Source organism: Phaseolus vulgaris, chromosome 2 (assembly GCF_000499845.2).
Source record: "Phaseolus vulgaris cultivar G19833 chromosome 2, P. vulgaris v2.0, whole genome shotgun sequence".
Classification (NCBI taxonomy): Eukaryota; Viridiplantae; Streptophyta; class Magnoliopsida; order Fabales; family Fabaceae; genus Phaseolus; species Phaseolus vulgaris.
The window spans coordinates 34,581,034-34,600,273 of record NC_023758.2 but is presented as its reverse complement, the minus strand read 5'-3'; the positions used below and the strand labels follow the sequence as shown (position 1 = coordinate 34,600,273).

At 28.7% G+C, this 19,240-nt stretch overlaps 1 protein-coding gene across 1 annotated transcript; it reads left to right on the top strand.

Moving 5' to 3' along the window:
- Positions 1 to 15,002: 15,002 nt before the first annotated feature.
- On the top strand, positions 15,003 to 18,919 carry LOC137811647 (serine/threonine-protein kinase BRI1-like 2). The gene has a single exon (XM_068613451.1). The coding sequence runs from the start codon at positions 15,287 to 15,289 to the stop codon at positions 18,683 to 18,685; it is 3,399 nt and encodes a 1,132-aa protein (XP_068469552.1). The 5' UTR covers positions 15,003 to 15,286; the 3' UTR covers positions 18,686 to 18,919.
- The last annotated feature ends 321 nt before the right edge of the window (positions 18,920 to 19,240 follow it).

Below are 19,240 nucleotides of genomic sequence, written 5' to 3'. Positions count from 1 at the left end.
ACAATTACTGCAAAAGGATAATGCCAAGAGGGAAAAAAATCTGTTACCTTTTTTCTGGTCAAGAATGAAGATCTTTGGCTTTTTAGAGGTTTCCAATTGAAAAACATGAGGCTTTAGGTATTTTACATTCCCAATAATGATGGCGTAGAGTTGTTGATAAGACGTTATAATATAGTATTTCTAGAGCTACAAAAGTTAAACTAATCCTCAATTGATCGTCAATTTTACACTGATTTTCAGTTCAGTTTAGAATGAGTTGTTGTTTTATATATTACTATTTATTTTAATTAAATTGATCCACTTTTCAATGATTCTAATTGCACGACTGCATTGGTATTCGTTATCATTTTTCAATTTCTTATATCATTTAAGAGCTTTGTTTAATATTATTAGTCATTCATACATATCTTTCTAGGAGTTTGTAGAAGAAAAATTTAAACTAAAAGAGAAGGAAACTTCAAATTCAAATTCAAAAATAATTTTTTTAGTATAGTGAAATTTACATATGTTTTCCATATCTTGATTCATGTTGTTCTATTCTTGTCTTCTTTGTCTTTCACTTTGTCTTTTTTAGTTAGATTTATAATGTTGGTTGATTTATGGTTCATGTTTTCTTTTAAATGTTTTTTAACAAGATTTTGGATCTTTAAAAAAATTTATTTATGTTTTTACTATTTATACCACTACTTATAATTAGAGCTTCAAAAAATATTAAACAAGGAAAATAAATGATTTTTTGTTGCAAGAGTATTTTGTCTAGTTATGTTTCTAATGATTCTTCTTGAAATGCCATTCTCTTCTCCCTTTTTTCATTCATGAATTCATCCATGATCATTGTTACTATTGTTGTTTGACTTAAAGAGACATTCTAAGAGTGAGTGGTGAAGAAAAACTCAACTTCAATTTAAGACTAGATAACATTTAAAATATAATTTTGTATCTCAGAATAGCACTGAGGACGTAAAAACCTATATTTTTAGTACTTAAGCATACTAATGTTACAAGATAAAATATTAGTATTTTTTGGATTCCAAAAGTCTTGATAAACCCAGTATTATTTGGATTACCACTATTCCTAACTAAATATTGATTTTTTTAACACGTATTCACTTCTAGCTAAAATTTGAGTATTCGTTGGACCCATCCACTCTTGACTAACACCTTGTTTACTTAAGCAATTGAATATTTACTCAAGTAATAACTTGTAAAGGGAGAGAGACCAAGACAATTATATGTCCTCTACAAGCATGAACAACACGATGGTCACTCAAATGAGGTTGAGGTTGGGTGCTAGGGAGATCAATCAAGGGTTGGTTATTCACCTTTTATTGATGTATGTTGTGTGTAGGATACCTAGTGTGACATCCTACCTTAGGCAATGATATTAAGCATGTTATCCATTAATGTAAAGGAGATATTCAACCTTTAATGATAATTTGATCATATAGATTAAGACATTAAGTGGGGATAGACTAAATGAGATTTATATCCTATGCTTGGGATATGTGTGTAAACTACCCTAACCAAATAATAAGTGTTGATCTTCTTTGAGACATATAGCTAATGTAAATGTATCTTTTGAAAGACATCATGTGATGGCTCAACTTCATTGGAGATGTTATTGAAAATTTTCTTTATCTTAACATACCACATTAACTTAATTTATGTATTATTAATTATGTTGATAAGTTATACTACAAGAAAATATGGAATTACATATCGATTATTACATACGAATTTTTATCCCTATGTAAAGTGAACGTTACATACGAATATTTACATACAAATTATATTCAGTATGTAAATAGACATTACATACAGATTTTTCCGTGTATAAACCAAAAATAATTACATACGGCTATAATATGTATGTAACTTTGGCGGCATGAAACGTGAATAATTACATACAGATATAATCCGTATGTAAGATATTTAAAATTTAATTATTAAAACAGAAATTATTATATAAGAATATAATATGTATATAAGGTAATTAAAAATTTAATTAAAAAAAATTGTTACATACGGATATAATTCGTAATATTTCAAATTTAACTAAGAAATAACAAAAAGTGTTACATACATATATGTGTTACATTAGGATGTTTGATACTAGACAAATTATAATATTTAATTTTTTGAAGTTCGTATTTAAATGTTATATTACTGAAACTTTTTATATTTATGTAATATATTGTAGTGAGTGAATTTTAATTATTTAGTTAAGATTAAGAAAAAAAAAAGGTGTGTTTGATAAGTTTTTTCTTTATGTGTATGTGCAGGGTCTTAGGAAAGGACAAAAAAAAAGAAAGTTACATCTGATGTTACTCTTGATTAGGATTTCACAACTTATTTCAAGCATCTTGTGTCATACTTTAAGATACTTTAAGATATAAGAAGAATCTTTAGCATTGATCTTCAGCATTAACAATAGTAACATAATATATATAAATATGTAGGATGCTTTTGAAAGTATCTAAGATAATTAAATTTTGAACATTATAAGTATACATTTATGAATTATGTAAACATACTCTTAAGTCTGCATTATTTCTTAACTTTGATGAAAGGAATCGTTGTAATTGATATTTATAATAAAAAAAATATATAAACCAATTAATTGTCAACCTGATGAATAATTCTTATATTTGTAAGATTTTTTTGAACTTCAAATCATACATATAAGTTTCAAAATAAATAAATAAAATTATAATTTTGCTGTAGAATGTCAAAATCTACTTGGAATGTTGAAAAGAAAAAATGTAAAGTATCATTTTTTATACTAGGGAGTTTTAATAGATATAACTTCATTTTGCTAAGTTATATTTTTTTTTGTAAGATATAAAAATAATAAACATGGCCATCCTTTATAATATAAAGTTAAAAATTATTGTCATGATTTGAAGATATATAATAATCATTATAAATAAAATAAAAGGATTTTTTAAGATAACTTTTACAGTTCCAAACTTTTAAGTTAAAAAAAAAGTAGTTAATTTATAAGTTAGTGTTATCAACCTACCCTATAATCCCACAACGATCTCACCATATAAGGCACATTAGTCCAAAGTGATTTTTAACTTAGTTTACAGCAATATCTATTTTGTAGGAGAGAAAGGTTGGAAAGATATTATAGCATATGATTGATGACAAATTTATAATGTGATATAGAAAAGCCAAAAAGAGTGGAAACCCTATCCAACAAGGGAGACTAAGTCTTACACGCCAAGGGAATGATCTTTTTATGATTTGAAAAGGCCATTCATAGTCACAATATTTTCTTTGCAAAGATTCAGAAAATGAGATGATGAAATTGGGAGAGAAAGGGAGAAAATATTGGGATTGAAGAGACAAAAGAGGATATGGCTTTTGGGTCACAATCAATGATTTCGTTTCTTCTCTTTCAGAAAAATCCTATGTGAGGCGTGCCATAGACGACAACTTCCTCATCTTATTCCTATTCCTTAACATTCATCAAAAGTCCCACCCCTTTTCACACCCTCTCAATTAGGATTCTTCAAATTTTTTTATACAATCTAATAAAAAAATTAAACTTAGTTTTAAAGATTTGATTTGTGTTTAGCATAATATATATGAAGAGTTCCAAAAAGTTAATCAAGCTTGTTAAGTTGGGGGCAAAGTGGCACCAACTCATGATTCAATCAAGTTTCACCAACGATTCCATGGCAATTTTTTCTATGTTGCAATCACGTAAAAGAGAAAGCAAAGTGAATTCTGAAATTAAAGTCTTTCTTTTTCCTATTTACTTTTCTTTCTCATAAAGTTCTCTCATATGTTTATTCGTGGAAACCCTTTAAAATTTGTTTCTTCGTGGTCTTTTGTTTTAGACTAATCGTTGATGTACGGTTGACCATGAACTACCGAAGAAGTGGTTGTAGTGGATTTTTTTTGCTGTTTCTTTGCCTTTGGATGATTCTCTTATCATCAATAGTTATATATATATATTTATAAAAAATTAAATTATATTACAAAATTTATATTTATAATCGATTTTATATAAATTCTATAACGTAATCGATTATATATGTTATATTATACATATATTAATATAATCGATTATGACATAGAATTTAATTATATAATATAATAATAAAATAAATAGTAATATTATAAATATATTTATATATTTTAATAATAAAAAATATGAATATTAATAATATGAATATTTAAATATTAAAATAACATTAATATGTAGAATTAATTTATAAAATAATAATATAATTAAAATAATTTTTTTAAATAATGATAATGTAATTTAAATGAATAAAGAATAATTAAATAAAATTATTAAATAATAATATTATTATTAATTTTTATTTTATTTTATTGTATTTGTATCAAATATTTAATAATATTACTAAAAATAATAGAAATAAAATTATAATATAATAAAAATAAATAAAATTATTTATATAAAATAAAGAAATTTATATAATAATATTATTATTAATTATAAAAAGATAAATTAATTATTTTTTAAAATATAAGAATAAATTTGTAAAAATGATAAGAAACTTGTATTTTTTTTCTTTTCTAAAATAATTATTCAAAAAGAATAATATATAAAATTTTAATTAAATCAAATCTAAATAAAAATATTTTATATTTCATTATTCAAATATTTTTAATTCAAATATTTTTAAAAATAAGGGTAAATTTGTAAACTTACAATTTATACTTTTAAAAATAATTCAAAATACTCTCAAAACTATCACATCACTTACATTCTTCAATAAACTCTCCCCAGACATCCACTCTAAATTACCACAATCCAAACATATCAAACTTTCTTCACACTTCCACTCTTTCACATACTCTACTATCCACTCCAAACAAAGCATAAGTATTGAAGTACGATTTATATATTTATTGGGTAACTTTATTTAATAGCAATTTATTTTCAGTTGAAATGTGGCTATCATTTCTTCTATGTTTTCTACTCTGGTTTGATTTCAGTCATATGCTCTAATTTATTTTTGGTAATGTGGTTTGTTGTATTATTTTTAGTTGGATTGTTCTTTGTTATTTTATTGTGTAATTAAATATAGTTGGTGAAAAGGAGGATTATATGCATCCCATTAATGCATTTGATCGTGAAAAACAATTTCAAGAGTTTCTTGCAACTCAATCAAACATCATATTTCCCTCGTCTTTGAAATGTTTGTCTTCCTCTATTTTTTTTTATCAACAACAAAAAATAATATAAATGGAAGTACTAGGATACTTCAATCCATATTCTTAATCTCACTTTAAATCTTGTTGTTGTTGATAGCTAAAAATTAGGTAACTAATTAGATATCATTTTAGAAACTATTTATAGAAATTACTTTATATACCAATAAATTTTTTAGTCCTTAAAATAATATCTAATTTAGTTAATATACACTACAACAAAATCATGAAATAGAAACCAATTTTATAAAAAAAGAAATTATATAGTATGGAATGGTTATAGATTTTGGTGGTAGAGTGTATATATGTTATCTATTATGGGATCAAGAATATTTTGGATGAATTTCCTATTTTTATGATTTCTTCTTAGCTATCTAATATTTATAATCACTTTGTATATTTATTGTTCCTTTATAATAATAAAAAAATTTGACAAAATAGAGAAAAAAAATTAATGTGAATAAATAAGTTGAAGTTACTTTAACTGTTTTCATATAGAATTATTGAGATTTAAGTAACACAACTTTGAAAACGGAAACTAAAAGTCAATAGTTATTGAATAAGAATTGAATGTTTCACGGTAACAATTTAATATAAATTAATTTTATAAATTAAAATGATTAGTTATTATATATTATTTTAAAAATTAAAAAATTATTAATATTTAAAATAATTTTTATTATTAATAGAAATTTATAAAATAATTTTATTACACTACAATAAAATCATGAAATAGAAACCAATTTTAGAGACAAAAATAAAATTAATTGCTATAGTAACTAAATTAGTTTCTATTATTGTTAAATAGTTTCTAAATTGGTATCTAATTAGCTATTAAGGTTTTTTAAATTCCAAATTTGATAGCAAAAATCTTAGTAGATACCAATTTAGAAACTATTTAACAACAATAAAAATCAATTTAGAAACCAAAAATATTTTTAATTTCTAAAATGGTCTCTAATTTAATCACTATAACAACTAATTATTTTTAGTCTCTAAAAATTAGTTTCTATTTCATGATTTTCTTGTAGGGTTAATACAAATTATAAAGTAGTTTCTAAATTGATATCTAACTTAATTAGTTTTATATTTTAAATTAATTTATTAAAAAAAATTAAAATTTAAAATATTAGTGAGTAAAATTTTCATAGTTAATTTTTATTAATAATAAAAATCAATAGTTTTTTAATCTTTAAAATAATATTTAACTTATTCAATATATTAACTAATTATTTTTTATCTTTAAATTTAATTTTTATTTAATAATTTTTATATTTACTAAATAATATTTAATCAAAAGAGATGACATGGTATCATACATCTTATTTTCTTCTTTTTTGTAATACTTTTTAAAAAACCTTCATCATTTGTTTTTCTAAGAAATAAACTCCCTGGGTAATTTCTTGTTTGTTTTCTAAACTGCTATCTTTCAGAGTGGCTAAACTGACCTGCAGTGTTAGAAATAAAATGGAGGAAAAAAAAAGTAACACACACTGAATGATTGTATATGTATTACCCATGAGAGAGCAATGAACAATTTTGTAAATGGAAGTGTTGAAGGAGCTGGGAAGAGTGAAGTAGTTTGAGGGTTCTACATTGGAGTTTATGGAATACATACCAAAGTTATGTGTTACTTTGGTCCTTGGAAATCATTAGGAATGGGTCACCATATTGAAGACTAATAATAGTATGTACAATTATCACGCAGTTTTCCCATAACATCAACTTCTCTTGGTCAAAAAGCATCCATATCACACTACACCTAAAACTAACTTTTTCACTCTCTTCCCTACCCATATGCAGACAACATATTTATATTGCATTCTTACTTTACCACATTCACTTTTCTTGTAGAAACTGTTTAAAAGTGAAGACAAAAAGCAAAGAAAAGAAAACACAATAGTGTTTCCTTTCCTAGGTCTCAATGTAAAAGAAAACATGAACAAAATTAATAAATAGCTCAAAACCATGCTCAGGAGTATTAATTGACCTTGGTATGAACAATTCATAGTGGCATTACTCTGCTACAACACAGTAATCCTTATATACCGGTTTCAGGTAAAAAGAAGAACTTCATCAGTTTGAGGTAAATATTTTCAGAAGATGATAATCTCTCTATTAACCTTTCAGGAATTCTCCGGAGTTGCTATGACAACAAATATTTTCAGAATCTCAACGGGCCAATTTTAGATTCCTCTTCGAATTTTGGGAGTGTCATACAAATTGTTGGACGATCAAGTGAAAAAAAATAGATTTATAAATATTAAAAAATATATTTGTTATCATTTTGATATTATTAGTTAACTTAATTAGTTACTAAGAAAATTATATATCAGTTATTATATGATATAATTAGTTATTATGTAACATAATTGGTTGATTAAATAGACATAATTAGGTTTTATATTCCTCTTCGGTAGTTATAATTTTATTTGTATATATATACTACACTCCTTCAACGAGAAAACATCCAATTTGAAACAATTTCTTTATACCTCACACTTATTCTATATTCACAAAGATTCACCGCGGAGCAGATTCAAAAATTGGCTCAAGCAATCAATGCATTAAATCAAAATAATTTTGGTAATGTTGACGCATATACAAATGGTCACAGGTTTGGTTCCATCAACTCTTGTGTTTGTCTCTTTTAGAAACTATTTAACAATGGACTAATTTAGAAACTAATTTTTTTTTTAGTTTCTAAAATTGTCTCTAATATTTTTTTTTTAGTTTCTAAAATTGTCTCTAGTTTAGTTACTATTGCAACTAATTATTTTGGTGTCTAAAAATTAGTTTCTATTTCATGATTTTTTTAGTGAAAAAACTACAATATAACAAATGAAAAAAAAGTTATATTCTTATATAAAATAGATTATCTAATACCAATCAATAGATACAATAACAAAAACAAGTGAATCGATCAAGAGAGAAACTTGAACTATGAGATGATCAACAACATCAAAGATTGTAGAAATTTTAACAAGATTTTTAGTGACTCAATCTTCACCAACGTAAACCTAGAACTAATAATAAGATCAAATAAACTTTTCAACCAAAATAAGGTATCAATAATAAGTTATATAAGCGAAAAGATGATTGATGTTAAATTTGGTGATACTCCTTTGTTTCTTCTCTTGGTATCAGTTACTAAATTTTGTGCTTATCCAAACGAGTGCTACTTTTATAATTTGTTTTCGTGTTCCATACTTTTGACCGTTAATTTATTTCACATGACAATTGAGTTGAATGGTGATACGGATACTTTATTTGCGGCAATGAGAAACATGATAACATAGTAGATGCTTGAAGTATGAAAAACTTTAGATGCAATTTTAAATTTATTGTATTTATATTGTTTATTTTCTTTAAATACTTTATATATGAATAGATCTCATTTTAGTTTTCAATCGAAGGAATAATTAATCTTGTTTTTTTCATCAATCTTTTAATGTGTGTATATGTAGTATTAAAGTGTTGTATAGGTGTATGTATAACTTCTCATGTTCTCTAGTACTTCACTCATACTAAAACTTATTCACACATAATTACAATTACAAACCATAATATAAGTGCTAGATTATATTTTATACATGACAAGGTTTCCTATATTGCAAATAAATAATAAGTTTTTTTAAGTAAACCAGATTTTTAATATAAATGTGTACCTTACTCTATCTTTATTACCAAAGTATTATTTAATTTTATGTATGATCATACACATGAACTTATATTTTTTTCATTAAAATTTATTAACTTACTTAAAATACATAATTAAAAAAATCATAAAATAAAAATTAATTTTAGAAACAAAAATAATTAGTTGGTATAGTGACTAAATTAGAGATTTTGGTGAAAAAATCTTGGTTGTTAATTAGATACCAATTTAAAAGCTATTTAACAATAATATAAACTAATTTAAAAACTATTTTTTTTAAATCTCAAAAATTATTTCTAATTTAATCACTATAACAACTAATTATTTTTTATTTTTAAAATTGATTTTAATTTCATGAATGGTAGTGACAGTTGCTAAATATTAATACACACATCATATTGTTGGTAATGATTTCATAAGGTTTTTAAATCATATTTTCCAAAACTAAGTTTGCACTGAAGTTTTAGTAGACTTATGGTTTTTCACTACTTTATGTATTAAATATTTTGTGTGTATTTATATATATATATATATATATATATAAATATAAAATAATTTTTTCAAGTACTTTACACTGTCCTTTCACAAGCAAATAATCATCATCATATATGTATGATCTTCTAATTAATCTTATATATTACTTAATATTTTAAAAAATAAATAATTGAGAAATAATATATTTAAAATTAATTGTTTAATATATGTATGATCATATGCGTCACTTTATATTCAATATTTATCTTTTTAAACCTATTTTAATAATAAAATTTATTTTATAAAATATTTATTTTAAAATAAAATTCTCACAATAGTCTATGATAGTCTATAGAATCTATGGTGATTACATGATTTGTAAGCATATCAAGTAATGTTTTTTTGCTTTATTTATATTTTGTAAATTATGAATTATAAAAATATATAATCTCGTTAAAATATTAAATAAATTTAATATTTAAAAATAAAAAAACCAACATAAAAAAAATTATGTAATCTTGTTTTTTTTTACAATATGTAGGAATAAACTTAATTCTTATCAGAATCAAATGAATTTTTTTAATTTGATAATTAATTAAAGAATAATCTCATATTTTATATAACTTTGTTTTATATAAGAGAAAAGTATAAACGTGAACGTATAACTATCACTACAAGAGAAAAAGTATTAAATTTGGTAGCAAAAATCTTGTTTGCTAATTAAATATCAATTTAGAAACTATTTAACGATAATAGAAACTAATTTAGAAACCAATTTTTTTTTTAGTTTCTAAAATGGTCTCTAATTTAGTTACTATTGCAACTAATTATTTTGGTATCTAAAAATTGGTTTCTATTTCATAATTTTCTTATAGTGTATAGACCTTATTTATATCCATACTAGAAGTACATATGTGTAAGGGAAGGAAGCCCTCTATTATGAGGTTCTATCTTGAGAAGTTAGAATATTGTGCCAGCTAGTTGATATAAAAACCAATGATTGGGTAGTGGGAGATGAGGTTGCATATAATCCAAAAAGGAAAAGGAAAACAACAATGACGATAACAAAGATATAAACATAGACATGTTGCTATTTCATGAACCTTTTGGTGTGTGTTTCATGCAATTTATAGTGTTAGAAGTTCTATCGGCCTTTACATCTTAAGGTTAAATATCTTACATATATAACCAAAGTGATAACTATAAATACTTTTTTATAGATGAAATGAATCAAGATTGGTAAAACCTGCAATATCATATACGATTTGAATGATTAAACAAAAAATGTTTTATAGAGAAGGTTATATTCTACAAAGTTCATATTAGAACAAAAGAAAAGGAAACAAAAAAAAACATTCAAAAGTATAATTGAATCATGCCCTTATGCTTTTGTATTGTTTGCTTATGAAGAGAAAATAAAGATTCAAAGCATCAAACTTTGCATTAAAATCTTCCACCAACAAACACAATATGTGATTTACATAGTTGACAAATATGATCAAAGAAAATACAATCAAAGCAAAGCTTGAAGCAATAATCATCTTCAAAGACGTGTATATAAAGGATTTAAGTTGAAGTTGAAAAAACACAAGTGTTATACAAGTTTTCTTGTATTCATAAGTTTCTAAGTATTCTTTGTGAGTGAGTTAAACTTGTGTATTTATTCATTACGTGAAATAACCTTGTGATCTTAAACTGATCTCTTTTGTAGAGCTCTTTGTTACTTCTTTTGAGGTCTTGATCTCAGGGGGATACTAAGACATGATAATCAAGAGTTGTTCATAATAATTAATTTGATTAGTGGACCATCTTAAGAAGTTTTCTTAAGGGAACATTGGTTGTTTCCTGTGTGTTTGGATAAACCAATATTTCTTTGTTCTTTTTTATTTCTTTTTTCATTAGACGATCTAGTCTAGTTGTTTGTGGATTCTAAGACACTATTCAACATCCCTTTTAGAGCCAGATCTTCCAACAATAGGTATTAGAGATAACCTCTTTGGTTAGTTCTTAACACGATGACATGAACACTGATTGGACAAGTTGTTAATTGTCCACCTTTTTTTCAAAGTTTGCTTAAAGTTTATGTTTTCATGTGTTATGCCAGACAATTTCATGCTTGTGTGGTGTGTTATCTCGCTTTAAGTGACACTCTCTCATATTGCTTAAAGGGTGTATTATCTCACTTTAAGCGAGATGCTCTTATATCACTTAAAATGTGTGTTATTGCATTTTAACTAATAGGGTCATTGTTTCTTTTTTTAATAACATTTATTTCGCTTCAAACTATGTATGTTTTGTTAAAGTAATTATTGGTTAAAACTATAATATATTTGCTTAAGTAGTCTTAGTTATGTGACGGATTATCCCAACACAATTTGTGATGCTAAATTATTTTTTATTTATATGATGTAAATAGTTTTTTTTGTAAAGGAACTAAAAAGTTTAGGACAATGTGTTTTGTGTCACTATTATACGAAGTTAAGTTTCATGCTACAAATATTTTGTAATTTATTATTTTTGTGGTGAGATTACTTTCAACCTAGATAGTTTTGTGAAATTGTCTAATATTTGTGATTGATTTTTCCATTAAAAAATATTTTTAATGGTGATTTTTTTTATAAAATTAGTTTTATTACTTGATATTTTATCATATTTAAAAAATGTTGTTAATTTAAAAAAAACCTGTATAATTTTTTATTAAATTGTTATATAAAATTATTAATAATGTCATAATTTGATATAGTTTTCTCTTATAGACATATACAAAAACATATAATATGAGATGATAGAAGAATTGATATGATACACTCACACTTTGGCAAACTTGTTCACAAAATAAATCCCTCTATTTTTTTTTCTTATAAAATATTTCAAATTTCTTATTCTAAATTTGTGTACAGCAATTTTAGTTTATAACGTAATTTATTTTATTTGTACAAGGAGAAATTTATCCTTTTTTAAGGAGAAATTTATCCAGTTTTTAAGTGCAATTTATCCCTTCTTGAACATTACAAATGCAATAAATATAAAATTGGTTTCAAACTTTTAGAAAGATGCATAAAAGTAGTTCATAATTAAAAGTCTTTTCTTACACATATTAGTTTGCACCCCTTGCTCCAAGTGTCACAGAAGAAATATTAAATAAACTGTGGACTCAATATGGTCTCCAACAGAAGAAAAAAAAATGACCACTTGTGGACAGTATCTTAATTTGGTGTGAAAGAACAACTCAACATGGATTGAGCAAGCAGAATGTGCTTATTAGAGTGTGTTGCAAAGTAAGAGATGGTCCCAAACCCAGCTAAAAAGTGAAAACTTTAAAAGATGAGAGTGGATTTGAACCAAGTGAGTGTTGAAGAGTGAATAAATAGTGTGATAGATGAAAGTGGTTGCAAAGCAAGAATGTGAAAGGCACAAAAGGGGGCATCATAACCTCCCATGCCATTAACACTGGCCTAATTGATGCTTCTTCATGGTGGGTGGGGGCCTCCATTTCTTTAATCTACCTACAATTTATTTTTCCCCACAAAACATTCAACCATAACACACTATCATCATTTTTCCCCCTTCACATTTCAACACCAGGGCCCCTCATAAAAACACTTTTAATTCTTATATATATACACATACATGCATTCTAAATTAAACAATCACAATGATGAAAAGCTACCTCATTATCTACATTTTCACTGCAAAATACAGATACACTCCAGAGAGTGTATAGTTTAAATGCAACTGGAAACTGGTATAAGATTACAACGGTATCAACATCAATAATAGTAACATAATAGTGGGAGCCTCTGTATGATTATTTTTGTTTGCTTATTTATCAATGTTGCTATGTCTATCAAACATCAATTGAGGATGTTTTTACTCTATTTTTATCTTTTAAATTTAAATCATGTATAGTTTTTCGTTTAACCAATTTCATGTCTTTATTTTTGAAATCAAGCAAATTTAGTCTTCCCATTGTTTTTATTTAAAACTCTCAAAACCTATTTTTCCACCCAAATATATGTAGGAGTTTATAATAAATTTGGAATATAAAATATTTTTAAAAATATAAATTTAAGTTACAAGTGTATGGCTAATAATTATTTTTTTTCTGTATTGAGTATCTACAAATTTTATATTTTTCAATTAAGTTTCTGTTATTTTTTTTTAACTGAGTGTGACGTGATTTTGTTTTATAATTGTCTTTACATATTATTTTATATTAGTATTAAACGATGTAGTCTTGAAGGTAACATAATATGGAACTTTTATTGTTAGATGGGATAAACAAAAATAAAAAAAACAACAAAACAAAAACCTAAATATGATATTGGGAGACTGCACAGCAAAAGTGAAATTGAACAATAGGACAAACATGAAGTTGAGGTTACGTATGAAGGTGGTGACAAACTCCAACTCAAAACGTAGAGTTCACTACCTTGTGCAACTTCAACTTCACACTTGTTATGTTGTTCAACCTCACACTTGTTCCATAGTCTTTAAGTTTTCGTTTTGTCTTTCTTTCGATTTTTGTTTATCATCATTTAACAATAAAAATCACATAAACCACCTATTATGTTAATCATAAAATTATGTCATTTAAGATTAACATAAAATACATGTGAAGACAACTAAGTTAAGTAACCTATCAAAACAATCGTCACATCACCCAATTAACAGATAAATTAAATGGCAAAGACTCAATAAAAATACAGAATTTTTAAATACTCAATACATTAAAAAAATTTAATATAAACTCAATTAAAAATATTTAAAATTATCAGAAAAATTTGATTAAGCCTAAATTTAATTTAAGTTTGAAAAGTTTCGGAGGATGAGATTAGAGTTCAAAACATGTAAAATTTGAGTTTTTTTTATTAAATTTAATGTTTGGGTTGATGGGTTTTACTTTTAAATGAAATTATTCAAAATAAAATAATTTAATGGTCAGGAGGAAAAAAGTTGAAACCATACTTTCACATAATATAATTAAAAAAAGTAAAAGCCCAAATAACTTTAGCATATTATATTATTTACTAAACATAAGTGCATGTTTAATTTAATGTACGTAAGTTAAATGCAGATTCAGAATATATATCTAAGTTATAATAAGTTAAACTTATAAAATTTAAAATGTAAAGTCAAATATATGAAATAAAAAGAAAATGCAGCAGCAGCAGTAGGTGATTGGAATGTCTGGAGGACAGTGTTGAAAGCAGGGAGAAATAGAAAGAAAAGAATGGCTGGAATGAGAAAAGAAGCACATAAGTTGCACATGGTGCCAATCCAAGGTTTCAGTAGTACTATGTGTGTGTCATATACATATGGGGAAACATTCTCACGCTCACTGACAGACAATGACTCTTGGATCAAACACAGACCAACTTCTCAATGTTTCCTTTTCTTTCGTTTTTATAGCGCCGATCTTTAGATACACACCTTTGTCTGTGGGTCCCAAATCCTTGACTAATAGTCAAATCAATCCATTAACTAAATTCTCTCACTTCTCTACTCTACTCTACTCTACATTCTTTATTATACCAACCTTATTTATATTTATACTTCTACCACTCAAATCAAACTTTTTAATTGCTTAAGGTAATTCAAAGAAAAAGTTGTATTAAGTTTGGACAAAAATCTCTGTCATTATCAACAAATCTAATAAAACATCTCAGACATGATAAACAAAAGGTAAAATAAAATTATACCAACAAACTTACGAGTACATACCCACCGCACGCAACACAACCTTATTCTCCTCTCACGTTCCCTCCTTTCAATTTTATAAAACACAAAAAGCAACTCCTTTTGTCACAACAAATTCCCATCATACTCACCACTCTCACCCTCTCTTTCTTTCCTCTTTCCTCTACACACACACTAGTCTATATCTCTCTGCATTTTCTTTGCAGGCCTCTCTCTTCCCAGACCTGTGTGTTCTGGCTTTGTACAAGGCTTGTTTTCTCAATGGAGAACAACCATGTTCAGCTTTTGCCTCATCTCACTGTGACACTTCTTGTGATCACTGTTTTGTTTCCTGTGACTGAATGTGCGGCAGTTTCCTCCATCAAGACTGATGTGCAGGCTCTTCTCATGTTCAAAAGGATGATTCAGAACGATCAGGGTGGAGTTTTGTCAGGATGGAAGCTGAATAAGAATCCATGCAGCTGGTATGGAGTCTCTTGCACCCTTGGAAGAGTTACTCAGCTTGATATCAGTGGGAATAATAACCTTGCTGGGACTATATCTCTTGACCCTTTGTCTTCTTTAGATATGTTATCTGTTCTGAAACTGTCTTTGAATTCATTTTCTGTAAATTCTACCTCTTTGCTTCAGCTCCCATATGGTTTGACACAGCTTGATCTATCCTTTGGAGGGGTTACAGGCCCTGTCCCTGAGAACCTTTTCTCCAAGTGTCCAAATCTTGTTGTTGTTAATCTTTCTTACAACAACTTAACAGGTCCTATTCCTGAAAATTTCTTACAAAATTCTGGTAAACTGCAGACACTTGACCTATCTTCCAACAACCTGTCAGGCTCTATTTTTGGCCTGAAAATGGATTGCATTTCCTTGTTGCAACTTGATCTATCTGGAAACCGCTTGTCAGACTCAATTCCACTCTCTTTGTCAAACTGTACCAGCCTTAAAAGTTTGAATTTAGCTAACAATATGATTTCTGGGGAAATTCCCAAAGCTTTGGGTCAGTTAAACAAACTACAGACTCTGGATCTTTCACACAACCAACTCACAGGCTGGATCCCTTCTGAATTGGGAAATGCATGTGCTTCCCTTTTAGAGGTTAAACTTTATTTCAACAACATCTCCGGGTCAATCCCGTCTAGTTTCTCCTCATGCACTTGGCTGCAACTTCTTGACATATCTAACAACAACCTGTCAGAACAGTTAGCAGGGTCAATCTTTCAGAACCTCGGTTCATTGCAGGAACTGAGGCTTGGGAACAATGCTATCACTGGTCAATTTCCATCTTCAATATCTTCCTGCAAAAAGTTGAGGATTGCGGACTTCAGCTCAAACAAAATTTATGGATCTATCCCCAGGGATTTATGTCCAGGGGCAGCCTCACTTGAGGAACTGAGAATGCCAGATAATCTTATTATAGGTGAAATCCCAGCTGAACTGTCGAAGTGCTCACAGCTGAAGACACTTGATTTTAGTCTGAACTATCTCAATGGTACAATTCCCGATGAGCTTGGACAACTTGAAAATCTTGAGCAGCTGATAGCATGGTTCAATGGTTTGGAAGGAAAAATTCCACCGAAGCTGGGCCAGTGCAAGAATCTTAAGGATCTCATACTGAATAATAATCATCTCACTGGTGGAATTCCCATTGAGTTATTCAATTGCAGCAATCTTGAATGGATATCACTGACAAGCAATGAGCTTAGTGGTGAAATACCGCGTGAGTTTGGTCTCTTGACAAGGTTAGCAGTTCTGCAGCTTGGAAACAACAGCTTGACTGGCGAGATACCAGCAGAGCTAGCGAATTGCAGCAGTTTGGTGTGGTTGGACTTGAACAGCAACAAGCTCACTGGAGAGATTCCATCAAGACTTGGAAGACAGCAAGGAGCAAAATCCTTGTTTGGGATCCTTTCAGGGAACACTTTGGTGTTTGTAAGAAATGTTGGAAACTCATGCAAAGGAGTTGGAGGTTTGCTAGAATTCTCTGGTATTCGACCTGAAAGACTCTTGCAGGTCCCAACATTGAGGACTTGTGATTTCACAAGACTCTATTCTGGTCCTGTCCTCAGCTTGTTCACCAAGTACCAGACTCTGGAGTATCTTGATCTTTCATATAACGAGCTTCGTGGAAAAATCCCAGATGAATTCGGAGACATGGTGGCTTTACAAGTTCTTGAATTATCTCACAATCAGCTATCTGGAGAAATCCCTTCAACACTTGGCCAGCTAAAAAATTTGGGTGTGTTTGATGCATCACACAATAGATTGCAGGGTCATATTCCAGACTCATTCTCAAACCTCTCATTTTTGGTGCAAATTGATCTGTCTCACAATGAGTTAACAGGGCAAATTCCTTCTAGGGGACAACTGAGTACTCTTCCAGCTTCCCAGTATGCAAATAACCCTGGCCTTTGCGGTGTACCATTGCCTGACTGCAAGAGTGAAAATAGCCAACCCACAACAAATCCAACTGATGATGCTAGCAAAGGGGGCCATAAAACAGCAACCGCAACATGGGCAAACAGCATTGTAATGGGAATTCTCATCTCTGTTGCTTCTCTCTGTATTTTAATTGTGTGGGCAATTGCAATGCGCGCAAGGAGGAAGGAGGCCGAAGAAGTCAAGATGCTCAATAGCTTACAAGCTTGCCATGCTGCTACAACATGGAAAATTGACAAAGAGAAAGAGCCCCTGAGCATCAATGTTGCAACATTTCAGAGGCAGCTGAGGAAACTCAAGTTCTCCCAGCTGATTGAAGCAACTAATGGGTTCTCGGCAGAAAGCCTCATTGGGTGTGGTGGTTTTGGTGAAGTGTTCAAGGCCACACTCAAAGACGGCTCAAGTGTCGCCATAAAGAAGCTCATTCGACTGAGCTGCCAGGGTGATCGAGAATTCATGGCAGAGATGGAAACCTTGGGGAAGATCAAGCACAGAAATCTTGTTCCTCTGTTAGGGTACTGCAAAGTGGGGGAAGAGAGGCTCCTTGTTTATGAATACATGGAGTATGGAAGCTTAGAAGAGATGCTTCATGGGAGAATCAAAACGCGTGATCGCCGCATTTTGACATGGGAAGAAAGGAAAAAGATTGCAAGAGGTGCAGCTAAAGGGCTTTGTTTCCTGCACCACAATTGCATCCCTCACATCATACACAGAGATATGAAGTCAAGCAATGTGCTACTTGACCATGAAATGGAGTCCAGGGTCTCAGATTTTGGAATGGCAAGACTTATAAGTGCCCTTGATACACATCTTAGCGTGAGCACACTGGCAGGAACACCAGGATATGTTCCCCCAGAGTACTACCAAAGCTTCAGGTGCACTGCTAAGGGAGATGTCTACTCATTTGGGGTTGTGATGTTGGAACTGCTTAGTGGTAAACGCCCTACTGACAAAGAGGATTTCGGTGACACCAACTTGGTTGGGTGGGCCAAGATGAAGGTCCGTGAAGGGAAGCAAATGGAAGTAATTGACTCGGACTTGCTTTTGGCCACTCAAGGAACTGATGAGGCAGAAGCCAAAGAAGTGAAGGAGATGATAAGATATTTAGAGATTACTTTGCAGTGTGTTGATGACTTGCCTTCAAGAAGGCCAAACATGTTGCAGGTAGTCGCTATGCTGAGAGAGCTTATGCCTGGATCAACTGATGGAAGCAGCAACAGTGCTTGAACCATGTTGTTGTCCATAATTAGGACAGCGGAACGAATGAAGATATGAAATGAGGCTTGCAACATTTTCTCTACAGCTGTTATTACTCAGTTTATTGTGCCTAGTTTCTCAATTTCTTTCTTCATTTGTTGTGTGTATTTGGTATTTATTGTCAGTGTTACTATGTAACTCCACCCAATATTGACATTGCAGCAATAGCATATGAAAACAGAACCCATAGACGCGTTAAATTCATTGAGCCGGTCTCATACAATCCATTGAGGCAATTCATCAAACACAAAGGTGAAATTGTTCCATTTGGTTTCCACATTACCAGAAACATAGTTTTACTCTCTAATCTACCCTGTAAAGCAACTCAATACTTTTTAAGATTAATAATTTTATAAGTACTTTTAAAATGTAACAAAATTCATAAAGTAATCATATTGTTGTAATTATTTTTCAGAAGAGTAGTTGTTAGTATGAGAATTTTCACATTTAACATTAAGTTTTTCAAGTGACTTCATTATTCTATTTTACAATTAATTTACTCATCTAGGTTTTGTATTTTAGCAA

Bases quoted from the DNA above. Each gene is read 5' to 3' on its own strand.
- LOC137811647 (XM_068613451.1), top strand. From the start codon at position 15,287: ATGGAGAACAACCATGTTCAGCTTTTGCCTCATCTCACTGTGACACTT.